This window comes from Corvus brachyrhynchos, unplaced genomic scaffold (genome assembly GCF_000691975.1).
Source record: "Corvus brachyrhynchos isolate BGI_N302 unplaced genomic scaffold, ASM69197v1 scaffold490, whole genome shotgun sequence".
Lineage (NCBI taxonomy): Eukaryota > Metazoa > Chordata > Aves > Passeriformes > Corvidae > Corvus > Corvus brachyrhynchos.
Genome location: NW_008235774.1, coordinates 1,685,498 through 1,699,612, shown reverse-complemented (window position 1 = coordinate 1,699,612; position 14,115 = coordinate 1,685,498). Strand labels below are relative to the sequence as shown.

The 14,115-nt window shown below is 48.6% G+C and overlaps 1 protein-coding gene across 1 annotated transcript; it reads left to right on the top strand.

Annotated features, from left to right (window-relative positions):
- The first annotated feature begins 1,646 nt into the window (after positions 1–1,646).
- Positions 1,647–13,729, top strand: FAM134A (family with sequence similarity 134 member A). The gene is made up of 9 exons (XM_008644903.2): positions 1,647–1,661; positions 1,973–2,177; positions 6,894–6,924; positions 7,643–7,778; positions 9,104–9,188; positions 9,969–10,106; positions 10,436–10,530; positions 11,409–11,544; positions 12,282–13,729. The coding sequence occupies exons 1-9, from the start codon at positions 1,647–1,649 to the stop codon at positions 13,004–13,006; spliced, it is 1,566 nt and encodes a 521-aa protein (XP_008643125.2). The 3' UTR covers positions 13,007–13,729.
- Positions 13,730–14,115: the final 386 nt, after the last annotated feature.

The following is a 14,115-nucleotide window of genomic DNA, read 5'->3' as shown; positions in this document are numbered from 1 at the left end:
ATATGCACAGCCGGGAGTAGCCGCGCTGTTTCCCTCTGACAGGCATAAACAGGCCCCTCCCTGAGGGGAGAAAGTGCCAGGAGGATTTGCCTTGTCCTGCGATAATAAAATGCAGATGGGCCCAACTGGAGCCTCGCCCAGGCACGTTTCTGCTTAATTTTTGCATCCGTGTTTTTATCAGTTCGTTTCACTCAGTAACTGCGGTCAGAGATCTCCACGGCCTCCTGCATCGGCAGCTGCCCTGCGGCGTTTTATTTGAACCTTTCTGCTCGGTAATCTTTCCCGGGAGGTGCTGATTTTTCACTCGGTTTTGGTGTGAGATTATTCCACCTTTCCTGTTTTCCCTTCTCTGCCTCTCCGCGGGGCAGCAGCATGAGGAGATGGGAGTGTGAGTGGCAGAGCCCAGCTGTGGAGGGGAATGAAAAACATCCTGTTTGTTTGTATAAACAGTGAGTCAGTTTTACTGTTGAAAACGCTCTGTCAGTGGCTTTCCCAGCAGAAAAGGTAAGTGGCCAGAGCAAGAGCTAAAGGTTGGTTGCAGGTGAAATAAGAAGGGGCAGATTCTGAAGTTAGAGGAGGGAAAAGTATGTGACCGAACAGCCTTTGAAGTCTCTCTGATGAGGCAGTTTATGTTCTGTTTCCTCATCCATACAATTATCAGAGGTGTACGTGGTAGCCAGGCACATAAACTTTTTTTGGGTTACTCTACCACCTGAAAAGTCTCAGAGCAGAGCTATGAAGTGAGAAGGAGGGGGAGAGGTGCAGGTGAGATGGCAGGGGTGGTAGACAATGACAGCCCAGGGGCTGTGCATGATAAGGTTGAGAAGAGCAAAGAGTGCCCAGAATATGGGACAGCAGAGAGAGATTTAAGTACAGCAGAGGAGGAAAAATCATTTAGGGTCCCATGGAGGATTCAGCCAGCATCCTTTAACTGAAATCCATAAATGAGATGGAATAGGAGGAGATCCTTCCTGAGATGATGTGTTAAGCTACAGAATTGCTGTTTAATGAGAAGGAATACAAACGTTGTTTAGGTTGTTAAAGGTCCTGTAAGCCCATGGAAAGTGCAGCTTTTGTTCTGTGCTGCCTAGTGAGGCACATTTCACTTCCAGGTTCTCTACCTGTGACTGTGGCTTGGTGGGAACCCCTCCCTGCTCTGCACTGTGAGATTCTCCCTGACTCCAGTCTTTGTTTGGTGTATTTGACATTAGTTTCTGGCAAACACTCACTGAAGAGGAGCAGGGTAAAAAAGCAAAATGGCTCTTCCCTCCTGGAAAGGAATGTTCGTTAAAGAGGTGAAGGTGAATGCATTTCCCTGTTTTTTTTTTTTTTTCTGGAGTGACTTAAAAGCAGCTCCTCTGAACTAGAGAAAAGGATGAATGCAGACAGCCACTGCTGGCACAAGTGCCACCCTGGCACCTTTGCTATTGAATCTCTGTGGAGTGGGGAGATAAACTCTTTGAGTGGCATTGCCCAGCTGTGTGTGAGTAGTATTCTGTGATCTGGCAAGTGGCTTGATCCAGTATGTGGATGAGGGACATGAAAGGTTTTATGTCACAAAGCAACTAAACGATTTAAGTGCTGGCTAGGCTCTGGTGAAACAGGGGGAGGTTTGTGATAAGAGAATGGGTATCTAGAATGGCAAGATGTATTACCTGCTTGTAATGCTGGACCTTGCCATGACAAATGGGATGTAGGTTTCCAGCGAACAGGCCGAGTTGCAAACAGTTTTCTGCTACAGCAGTCTGTCTTTATGTTATCTAGAGCCTCCACCTTGAGGCTTTGGAAGGACTTGTCCGGGGAGCATTAGCTTTGTTTTGCAACCTAGGGAGGAGCTCAGAAGCAGGGGAGGAGAGCACTGGGAGATGGCAGGGAGTCAGCTGTCTAGTGGTGGGCAAAGGCACCATTTGAGAACGTGCTGTGGTGTGAGTGGGTGTCTGCAGAGTACAATGCTTGCTGCAGTAGCCCATAGCAGTTGGATATTTCTGCTTCGAGCCATATCTATTTGCTCATCAAGAGCAGTAATTTGCTGTCTTTTCACTGCCTAACAAGTTCTTGTTTGATTTCTAGGTTGTTTTCCTCCACCTCCCTGAGACCCCTCTTTCTCCTCAGCATGTCCCTTCTTGGCATCCTCTTGTTGGAGAAGTGGAAACCCAGGTTCCTGTTTGATTTCTCAGGTATGTGATGATTAGCACTGTAGATAGTGACACAGTTCTAGCGTTACCAGCTGCTGGGCTATGGCTATGGCCCTTCCTGGACTCTCTTAGCAGTAGTGTAAGTCCTATTCCTATTTTAACTGCAGGCCCAGATACTGGTGCTGCTTCTTATCTGTGTCAGAGGATTAGGATGTATCCTAATGCTCTGGGCATGGGGGAGAATTGCTCCCAGTGCTGAGAAATGCTGGGAGTGGCTCATTCTGAGAGTGGCTAAGGGGCCCAGCTAGCTTGCCAGGGAAGCTAGTGACAGGGATCATGTGTTTCTGCTGTGTCTTTTCTCTCCTGCAAATGTGGCAAAAAGATCATCTCAAGTCTGAGCATGTATGGCCAGCTGAGCTGAGGGAAGGAAAGGAGGGGATGAAAGTGTATTGGTTTTAGTTAAGTTCAGCGTGGGCTTGTGCCCTGAAAGAAGCAGAGCAAATGTGAGCCACTTCTTGTAGCAGGTAGCAGAGTGGATGATGAGGTCTGGCAGCAGCAACAGTTAGTGTATTGTACCTGTACTGAACAGCATCTGATCTCCAGCTAATCAGTGAGTCTGATCACCTGTCTTATCTTTCCCATTTATTGAAGGGTCTGTGCCAACATTAGACACAAAAGCAGCAAGAGGAATAGCCTCATAAAGATGATAGACATGGACTGGCTGCTGTCTGCTTCGAGTGCCTCCTTCTTTGGAGTTTATTAAATGACGGAACCCAGACCTTCCTACTGTATCTACTGCTACTGTTCAAAGGCAGCTCAGGGCCCTCCATCCCTGCCCCTCTACTCCAGGGAGAGTTTCTGAATGAAAGCCCCTCTATATGTGTGTTTGTAAGGTGCCCTTTATTTGACCTAAAAGGGTACTGACTTAAAGGGTGCTTTCACAGAAATCCTGATAAGATTAGATATGTTACAGCTGTAGTCTTGAAACTGTTTGTTCTGTGTGGTTCAAGTAACCAGGCAGTTAAACTGAACTGGCCAATTTAATTTCCTGCTTATTCACATTGGTTTTTAAAGGGAGTAGTTTAAAGCCAACCCAAACCACCTCACTTGAAACATGTCCAGAAATGCGAAAGTCTGGTGTCCAGTACAGAATGGTGTCATTGAAGCAGGTGGGGGTGGAATCATTCCAGCAAGTACTTGGCCTGTAAAAGTTGTGTTGTCATAGAAGAAATAGGAAATTCATACTGAAATCTATTTATATGATGCAGAGCCATGAGGCATAAAAAAGAAAAGCAAACAAAACTGCAGCACCAGGGGTTAGGCTCGTCCTAGGCCATCTGCTCTGCTGGAAGTCAGTGCACATCCGACTGTGCCTCTCCTCAGTGTTCTTCACAGATTTCACTCCTTCCTGCTTTTCTGCTGCTGACAGCAGAGAACAGGGACACCTTTCTGATGTGCCTGGTTAGGTCACAGCCCTGATTTTGACATGGTCCACTGGACTGTGTTTCCTTTGCTTCCACAAGGAAGGAATGGTGCTCTGCATTCCTGAGGGGCCTCCTGTTGAACTGGTACTCCTGAACACTTAGGGGTTCTTGTTTGGCTCTCCTTTGTGGCTTACCTCCTTAGTGCTTCCTGTAAGCCTTTTCTGGAGTTCTGGGAGATGGGTCAGTACCATATTTTCAAGAGTCAGCACGTACGTACAAGAGTCAGCACGTGTGTCTCAGATGACTGCTTCTAAGATGACTTCTGAAGGAATGCTAAAACCTCAGCATGTGTTTTGCAGTTACTCACACACTGTGATCAGGGTCACACTAATAGCATCAAGCTGTGCGACTTTTTTAGGCCCTTTCAGAAGGGACTGCATATTTTCAGCTCCTGTGCAGGGTATTTTCTCAATATCTACATGGAGTTCTACTTAAACATTATTTAAGGACTTAGGAAGCATCTCCAATTTCTCCTGAAATGGGTATCAAGTAGGGATGTTTTCTGTAGCCTTGCTGTTTGGCAGCTGTGTTTCAGTCAGTGCAGGAGAGTGCAGTGTGGAAGAGCTCTAGCAAAAGTTTTGTTGCTGTTGAATGCTAGTACTCCTTAAAAAGGGCCCCTGCTTTCTAGCTAAAGTTTACATACAGATGAAGAATGTCTCTTGGAGAAGTGTTGAAAACCTGTAAGAGCCAAGGAATCCATCAGCAATAGTTTGTCAGTACCAACATGTAACCTAAACTCCTGCATGGCTGTCTGATCTCTCAGAAGAGTCTGGTGTATATCAAGTGATTTGTATTAATCCACAGTCCAGTGTGAAATGCTGACAGAACGATTTCAGCCAGTTATTGATGATCTGAGGCCAGCTCTGGGTGTCCTGCTTGTCAGCTTAGTTGTGCTGGTGCTCGACAGTATTTCAGCACAGGTTGGAGTTAAGCCTTAACTGAGGGACCCTTTCCTGTTGGAAATGCTCTGGGTTTTTTGGGGTTGGGCTGTTCTTGCAACTAGTGTAAGATTCCAATGCTTTACAGTGGCCAGAAGGCAGACTACTCTACTACAGGAAGCAACATACTGTTGATCTTAAAGACAGCTTGTGTTTTGCCAGATAGCTGAGATCACGTGAAGACCCTGCAGCCTGCTGTAATGTTCTGCTCCCCAAAGTGTCTCTGAAACCTTCAGGATCAACTGAGGAGAATTGTTTCACTCCCTCTGCTGGCGTATTTTGGATGGCTGGGATGACTGCAACCAGTCGGAGAGGAGTGGGGTTCCTGTGCCATCCCACTTACTGTGTGCTGGCACATCTGTCCAGCAGAGGTGGCGAGCATCCCAGCACCTCGATTGATACACTGTACAGCTAGTGTAGCCAACCCTCACAGACTGGCTAGTGCCAGATGTAATGTGTTTGGTGATTTAGCACAGGTGATAGATGAGGCTTAGAGATAGAGCTGGATTTCTGTGTGCTGCGATTAAGCAGCTTTAGATTCCTGAGCACAATAACAAAACACAGCAATGGCAGTTGCAGGAGGGAAGCAGCTGCCCTGTGGGGGTGAAGCTGCATCCATAATAATTCACTTTGTAGCCCAGGCTTCCTCCGTGAGCTGCCCCATCCGCCATGCCAAATGTTTCTGGGCAGAAGAGCGAATGGACAGCCCAGTCTGAGAGCAGTTGACTCCTCTTGTCAGGCCTGATTACTGGAAATCTGGGTCACGCTCTCAAAGAATCGCCTCCTCCCTGGGTGATTGGCCTCCTGCTCCACTGCGCGAGCTGGCTGGTGCAGTGCCTGCAGCGGGAGGAGGAGTCTGGCAGACTTGGCCCAACATCCTGTGTCTTGGGAGAACAGTGGCAGGGCTGCTACAAGCAGTAGTTGGTCTCTTCTGTGGCTTGAGCTGGATGGAGTCTGACGTCTCACTGGGTGATTGCAGTGATGGTTGGTTGTTTGCCTCTTCGGTGCATTCCCCTGAGGGAGTCATTGCTACTCTTGGGCTTTGTGCCTGGCTGGTGACTCCAGGGAGGATTCAAACCCCTTTTTGCACAAGTTGCATTTCCTTAACCCATTTCTGACTATAAGCCTGGTCTCTGAAAATAAACTCTCCTTTATTTTAATTCTGTTTACATGGTGACATGCAGTGGGGGGGACAGGGTTAGGGTTATAACCTCATGCACCGAGTTTGCTGCTGGTCAGACAGCATCAAAGATACATCAGCCCCTGCCAGCTCTAGGACACTGGGTGGACTGGTACAGGAGGGTAGATCTCAACGAGCTATCACAGCACGAACAGGGCATTGTTAAATACAGAAGACTTATAAAGGCTGTGTTGATAGAAGAGCTTTGGTTGAGCCCTGTACATCCTGAGACACCAGTCAGCTTGCCAGGCAGGATATCCAAATCTGTGAGCAACCAGGCTCATGAATTTCAGTTGTCGTAGAATTTTTTTTTCCTCAATGTATCTAAAAGCAGAGCATAATCATACGTGACCTCTGCTATTGAAACACTGCTCCTCTCTTCAGTACTGCATGAACTAAGTCCCTATTTGATCCTCACTGGGTTCAGTGCAGAGAGGAATGGGAGAGCCTTTCCCTTGCTCTTATCCAGAGTGACGGACCTTAGGAGTATAGTTATATCTGTGCCTGGCACAAAAGGCTGTCAGGGGATATAAAAGAGCCCTAAAATTAGAAAATTATGCACAAGACTGCTATTTGTTACTTAATTCCATGGGAGAGGATGGAGACAGCAGGGACATCTCTGGTATTTGTACACAGCATCCTGCCAAGGACGGGGCTGGTCAGTGGGAAATGCAGCTCAGACCTCCTGGTGCCATGTTTAGCTCCGAGATGGAAGCTGAAGCTTTGCCCAGCTCCAAAACTGTGCTGGCAGCCCCCTGTGAATGACAAGTGCTGGCACCCGCTGTGGGAATGGCACTGCCCAGACATGTGGGACACCAGGAAAAGCTGCATGATCCTTGGAGCGGAGAGTCCCATGTTAACACCAGGATACACTTCAGATATGAGTGTCCTGCCATGTGTGTGTTGGGTTGCAAGGTGTGCTGGGGTGCCCAGAGATCAGTGCTCTGCTGCTCCAAGTCTCCAGGCATGCTTCGCTAAAGCCTCCAAGCTCAGGCTGCAAGCCAGCGATTCCTGCTTGCATGAGAGCACAAAGAAGGTCCCCAGGGTCCATCCCCAGCTAAGGATCATACATCTTCAGCTCTGCTCTGTTCAACTGGTAAAAATGTCAGGTTTTATTTTTCACTTGGCTGACTAATCTGCTATGTTCTCTCTACAGCACAGCCATCAGAGGAGCCAGGAGGAGAGAGGTAAGCTCGCAGATGTGTTCCTTGGTGAGTGGGGAGAGTGGGGAAACCTTAATTTAGTATGGTGATCTCACCTGTCCTTTTTTTCCTGTTGTGAATAAACTGCATGGCCCCTGCTGTGAAACACTGCTAGTGACTTCTGCACTGGGAGCTGCTTATCAGTTCAGGAGCCACTGTTTGAGACTCCAGGAAAAGCTAGTGTTCTTTCAGTAGCAATAAAACTCAAGTACTTCTGATGTTAGGAACTCTTAGGTTTCTTCCCTGGATCTGTCCTGAACTATTTTAAGAATCCTCCAGAGAGAAGGAAATTACTGAGACTGACTTCTGCAGGCTGCTCTCTCTGGTGGCGTGGCTTGCATCCTTGGCTCTGGTTGTAGGTCTGAGCACCACTCTCTGGCTACCTTGGACTTGGTGCCGGAGGGAGCCACATAACTAGTTACTCTGTGTGGCTTTGAGTAAACTGCTTTGCATCTTGGGCTTGTGGCATGGGGATTCTGTGGCATGGTATCTACTGCTGCTTGGCTCAGGTGTCTCTTAACTTTCTTCCTGATTAAGGGGAAAAACTGTCTCCAAATCAAGCATCTTCTGTAGTTCAGTTGAAGATGCAGTCAGTATTGTCAAGCCTGTGGTAGGGAACTCTGCTTCCTGGTGCAGCTGTTCCTCCACTCCAGGAAAACAGACCATGTTCAAAGATTGTCTTCTTGCTCTTGTCTGTCTCTAGTGAGGGGGTGACTTCAGGGGCACAACCTCACCTGCTCAGTGTCCCTGAGCTGTGCCACTGTCTGGCAGAGAGCTGGGTCACCTTCAGGCTGTACCTGCAGGAACTGCTACAGTACAAGAGGCAAAATCCTGCCAAGGTAAGCTGGAGATACCTACTCTTCTGTGCAGGGGCTTTTATTTCCATTACTAGTGGCTTAAGAGATGGAAGAATGTAAATTCAATATTTTTACAATTGCTATCCCTGTCCAATATTTGCTGTTCATTCCTTGTAGATTCTGTGCCATGGGAAGTTTCAATAATGAGTAATTGACTTCCAGTATTTGTAAACTGGAGCTGAACTTAACCCCTCCTGTGAATGGCTTGCTGTACTTAATTTCATTTCTTAGTGTGCAAAGGAAGCTCTTAGATTGGGACTGGGGAGAAAAAAAGGGAAGCCTACAGTCTCTGGCCCTTTCACAGGTTCAATTCTTAAGATGGTCCTATTTCACTAGCCAAGATTGTAGCTAGCAAAATCCAAACACAGTGCTGTTCCTGAGTGCATGGAAACTTGTCATTAAACATGTTCTAATGGCTGTGATGTATGTTGTTTGGAAAGGGTTTGTAGAGAGGAGCTGGCTTAGCATCGCAAAAAGTAGGACAGACCAACCACTAGGATTGTGTCAGGCTTCCTGGGGTTCAGTGTGCCAAAAGAAGTGGGTTTCTAACACTGCTAATTACTCCTTTTCTGTCCCAGCCACAGGTAGTAGAAGACCAGGTCCAAAGATGCCCATAAAGAGTGAATTTTTTGGGAGCAAAGCCCATAGAGGAACCTTAGCTTTTGCAGACCCTCTCCATTATGAACTGAACTCTTAATTGCTGGATTTTGTCCATATCTGAACCCATGCCCTGGTTTGCAGATTGTCTAGTCTCACTTTGCCCCCTCGTCCCAGGAGAATGTCAGACAAGCCATCAGGGCTGCACCATTGTACTTCACTTTTTCCAGGGGATGGAGGTCCTGGTCGGATGGGAGCATGGGCTCTGCTGATGCTTCTGCCAGCTGGTTTATGGCACAGCAGTGGCACAGCATCTGGTGACTCTGTAACAGGTGTCGGGACAGGACAGTTTTCTCCTGAAGTGCTGAGCTTTACAGGAGAAATGTACAAGTGGCAATTGGCAATATCCCATCCTATCCTCAAGGAATGTAATTTACTTCATAAAGAACTGTCTGATAAAGTTTTGATTTGTTTTATTGGGTGTTGGGTTACCTTGGTCATCCTGTGCTTGAACCTGTAATGCTTACAGCTTAACCCAACTGAGCTGTCCAAGTTGTGACTGTCAGCACCTGAATGTACTTGGTGCAGAGCTGGCTGACTGACTTGGTTAGGACCATCCCTCATCTTGTACTAACTGGGTTTCTGGCATTGGTTGCATAGATGTTTCTCTCCCTCTTGTCACTTCTGTTTGTTCCTCTCTCTTCCTTCAGTTCTGCATGAGTGTCTGTTCAGGCTGCCTGATTCTGGCTGTAGTTGGACACTATGTTCCAGGCATAATGATCTCCTACATCATTTGTGAGTATAAGCAGCTCTCTTGTCTGACTTAAGCTGAGACATGACCTAACTGTGCTGTTGTTATGCTGGTAAAAGCAGATTTGTAGTTTTCTCAAGGGGATCTGTGCTAGGTGATGAATCGATATACAGGGAATGTGTTCCGGGAAGTCTCTGTAAGTGCGTGCATGCAGTACAACTGCAAAGGCAGGAGAGGGAGCCGTGACTAAAACATTGGTGCCCTCTGTTGCCCACAGCTCAGGCTGTGCTGGCCGAGGCTCCAGGGAAGCAGGGAGCTACAGTCTCTCAGTTCCTAACGTGAGCAAATCCATATCGAGAGTGTTGTTAACAAAGCTGCATGTTGGGTAAATAGACCTTTTTCACTGCATCGTGAGTCCCTAATAATTCTGTTCTGGTGCTCTGCTGTGAGCGTATCTGCATATGAGCTCTATGCTGCTACCTTTATAAAAATTTTGGTGATAATTAGTTTTAATTCTCATTTAAGCTCGTTTCAGGACTTCTATTGCATGTTGGGGCTGGAGTGCAGTGGCTGAAGAGAAGGGCCTACACTTCATCTTAACATAAATCTATATTCTATCTGAGATCTGGCAGTTAAACCTGGTTAATCAAGCAGCTTTGCAATGAGTAAGAAGAGCCATGGATGAGGATTTTTGAGCAGTCAGATGGGAAAGCACATGCCATTGAAATATGTTTCCCTTGATGCAGACTTTCTCAGTTGCACCACAGGAAGAGTTGGGTTGTACTTGGTCTGTCTCTCACATTCCCTGCATTCCATGTCCACAGTGCTCAGCATTCTGCTCTGGCCTCTGGTGGTCTACCATGAGCTGATCCAGAGGATGTACACACGTTTGGAGCCTGTCCTGATGAAACTGGACTACAGTATGAAGGCAGAGACGCTGCACCACAAGCATGAGAAGAAGAGTGAGGACCTACCTTCTCTCTGGCTTTTTTTGGTGCTGTATTCCTAGGGTGGAGCTGTAGAAAAAGGACAATAGGAAACCATGTCTGCCAACACTGTGTGGTGAAAGGCTGCAGAGGAATAGGGAAAATGAGGTGGAAACTTAAGGATTGTGGGGAGAGCAACTGTGTGTTCCCAGGTGATCCTGAGAACAGCACATGAGAGCAACAGGTTATGCTTGTCTCCAGGAACCCTGTGCTCTTCCACAGGGTAGCAGAAGTAAGGGAAAGTGATGTATAAAGGCAGAAAATCCATTCAGTGTCATGTAAAGCCTTTCTTCTCTTTCTGACAGAGCGACAAGGGAAGAGTGAGCCTGCAGCAGGTGATGAGCCAACAGCAGAGACGGAGAGTGAGAGTGAAGCAGAGCTGTCAGGCTTTTCCCCAGTGGTAAGAGCACAAAGAGATCTGCAGGAGCCAGTCCCTCTTGTCTGGTCTATAGCAGCTTGGGAGCCGAGGGGTGGTCTGAGTACAGCAACAATGATAACACACGGCAGAGCAATAAATCACTTCTTTGCAGAATTCTAAGGGGAGAAGGGCATGTGTTTGATGAAGGCCATCGTTTCCAATCTGGGTATTGAGAATTTGGTGCCACAGAGCTGGTGACGCCGTAGCAGGACAGGGCCAGCCATGCCCCAGCCTCCTGCTGACCTCAGAATTACTTTGATGGTTATGCTTCATGCTCAGAGAATGTGAGTGTCTCCTGAAGAAATGAACACCCCTGGTATAATGTGCAGGGGCTCCTCAAAACTGGAAAAGGGAGTTGAGCAGCTCTAGTGTCTCTTACACAGTTCTCTGCTTTCAGACAGATTGTGTGTGACCTTTCTATATGTGCACCACAGAAACAAACCAAGCATCTTTCTTCACATAGCTCTGGGCATGTAGCTGGGCTGTGAGGTGGGAAGCTTGTTTCCAAAGGAATGTGGATAGCACTGCTACTTGTAGAAGGCTTCGTTGCGCTCGGTGTGAATGCAGAAGGGAAAGGGGTGTTCTCCTTGGTGATCCCAGGAGAGGAAGAAGGATCAAAGCCTTCTGAGACTCCTACAGTCTCATCCCATCTTGTGCTGCCTCTTTTGTGTTCTTCACTGAGAGCAGGCAAAGCTCTGGGCCAGTGAGCTGAGACTGCCCTTCCTTCCAGTGCAGGGACCACTTTGCCGGCATACTGTCCCTCCAGCAAGGACTTCTGCCTGGAAGGTCTGGAGGTGCCCATAGGCAGTACTTGTACTTAGACACACAGGAATTTGTCTCTCTGCCTTCATCCCATGCAGGTGGATGTGAAGAAAACTGCCCTAGCACTGTCAATCACAGATTCTGAGCTCTCTGATGAGGAGGCTTCTATCCTGGAGAGTGGGGGCTTTTCTGTTTCAAGGGCTACTACCCCACAGCTGACGGACGTTTCTGAAGGTACATGATGGGACATCTTGCTGCCCCCTTATCCTTGGTGTTTTGGCCCAGAACAATGGGTCTTACAAATGGGAGGGCAGGTAGAGAACCCAGCTATTTGCATGGGAAGAGCATTGAAAGGAGGAAGGAAAAGCAGTGCAGCATGCCCTGACTTCATGGCTGATCATAAGCTGGTCCTGAGTGGACATCTGACTCTAATTACTGCCCCACAAAGCAATGCTGTCTTGTGACTCCAGCAAAGGAGCAAGGCCACCCACAAAGTCCCACAGAAATAACTGAATAGGATAGTCACACACCTGTATGTGATGCTGGGTGAAACAGGTCAGGCACCCCATCCTGTCAAACTTAGTAGCTCAGAGAAGGGCTGGTTAGTGGTGAGGAACATGGGGGTAATCACTTGGATGTGGCTAATTGGGTGTCTGGGAAGGAGCAGGCAGGTGACGTGCTGTAAACACAGTTTCCCTTACCTTGGGGGTTTTAATGGGGGGCTCTAGATGCAGAGAGCCTGAGCTGGAGCAGGAAGTCCTCTCTGGGCACAGAGCACATAGAACAGGATCACAAAAGAAACATTCCATGTGAATCATGCCACTGGCAGGAGGGAATAGCTGCAGACCTCTTCCTGCTGTGCTCCAAGGATAGGGAAGGTACCTGAAAGTCAGCTGTGGTGTGTCAGCTGGGGTAAGGTGGGTGAGAGGTCAAGGTGAGGGAACCTGTACCTTAATGCTGGTGCCTTTCAGACCTGGATCAGCAGAGCCTGCACAGTGAGCCAGAGGAGTCGTTTTCCAAGGACCTGGCAGAGTTTCCATCCGTGGAAGAATATCATTCCAGAGACCTGGGACCACAGAGTGATGAAGACGTGTTTGGTGTGCCTCTGGGTCCTGAGCTTGCCCACGCTGCCTGTGAGCTGGACTCAGCAGAGAAGGAGGCCGTGGACTCTGACCTCTCCATCCTTCGCCTCGCGTCTCCTCTCCATTTTGTAAATACGCACTTCAATGGGAGTGGGCAAGCGGCAGGAGGCAACACAGAGCCAAAGACTGTCCCTGCCCCAGGCTTGGGCATCTGCATTAACACGCTGAGCGAGGAGATCGTCACCACTGCCATCACCACAGCGGTGCAGAACACCCTCTCTGCCCTCCTGCGGTCCTCAGAGGCCAGTGAAGGGCCCTCCCTCTCTGAGTTCCTCCCCACCGAGCCTGAAGAGAAACTGAGCTTCCAAGCACACCTGTCAGAGAGCGAAGTGGTGGAGACAGAGACAGAAGCTTCACCAGAGGATGAGGAGGAAGCAGATGACTTTGAGCTACTGGATCAGGGGGAGCTGGAGCAAATGGATGTAGAGCTGGGGCTCGGAGAAGAGCAGGTGGCACAAGAGGCTGCTCCATCTTCCTCTTCTCACGTGCTTGCTGAGCTGCCAAAGCAAGGAGATGAGGAGGAGGCAGTGATGACAGCAGCATCTATGTCTTAGGTTTTATTTGTGCACCCCCTTTTTCTCCATCATCACTGGAAAGAAGGAAAAACTCACAGAGTGAACATGCAGTGGGTTTTTAGATGTTTGTGTTGACTGGGATGGAAACGCATCAGTGTTAATGTGCTATGTCTGGAATAATGAATCCTTTCCATCCTTCTAGAGCCTGGCCTTCACTGGCTGAGCAGGAGGCCCTGCAGCTGGGGAGGAGCCAGCTCCTAGAAGCCTTATGCCACAATTGAAACACCAACCCCAGCAAACGCTTCCTAGTAATGGTGCAGTATTTTGGTCTGTCTTCTGTTTGTCTTTCGTTTTGCACGCAGAGTACCAAGCTAGCTGTAGCTGCTGCTAATACCCACATCCCCAGTAGGACATATGCAATCTTATTTTATTGGGTTTTTAAATGGCTAAAAATGTAAATAATTTTAACTTTCATTGGTTTTGTCTGGGGGGAGGGATGGGGTGCACAGTCAAATGTGGATCTCAGGGGTTAGCAAAGAGAAAGAGGTCTTTGGAGCAGAGGGTAGCAAGGGGACAAGGGCAGATGGGTGTTGTGCAAAGAGACCCCTTCTGCAGACTGCTACTGTCTTTTGTGTCACTGCTGGAACAGGGTGTTGGGTGATACCTGCTTTTTTTCCCTGTCTCATTTGAGTTCTGTTACTGGGTGGCTGTGGAGTTAATTTTTTTGCAATCAATGAAATTCACTCCTGGCCCTGTTCAGTACTCCAGTTTCTTGCTGCCGTGGCATCTCCTGCCTTCCGCACCACTGACCCTTCTAGCACCCCATCTGTGCTCTGCTGGGCATCGTAGCATGGCACCTGGAGACTCCGAGGTGGCTGGAATAGAGCCAGGAGCTCTGTTACACGGCAGGATCCGTGGTTTGTGCCCCTTGGGGCAGGGGAGGAAGGATGGAGAGAAAAGTTCAAGCTGGGGGCAGAGACACATCTTGCTGGCCTGGCACGGCAGGATGGCTCTGGCGCTGGCCCTCGTGGACTCCGCCTTTGCCCTGAGCCTTCCCTCAGCGCCGGGGCAGGTCTCTGGAGCTGCTCTTCCCACGGATCCCCGGGGTGCTGCCGGAGGAAGGGGACGCGGAGGGGCGGGGGGGCGGC

Coding starts and splice junctions, on each gene's coding strand:
- FAM134A (XM_008644903.2), top strand. Junction 2,178..6,893: donor GTTCCTGTTTGATTTCTCAG/GTATGTGATGAT, acceptor TTCTCTCTACAG/CACAGCCATCAGAGGAGCCA. Junction 11,545..12,281: donor GCTGACGGACGTTTCTGAAG/GTACATGATGGG, acceptor GGTGCCTTTCAG/ACCTGGATCAGCAGAGCCTG.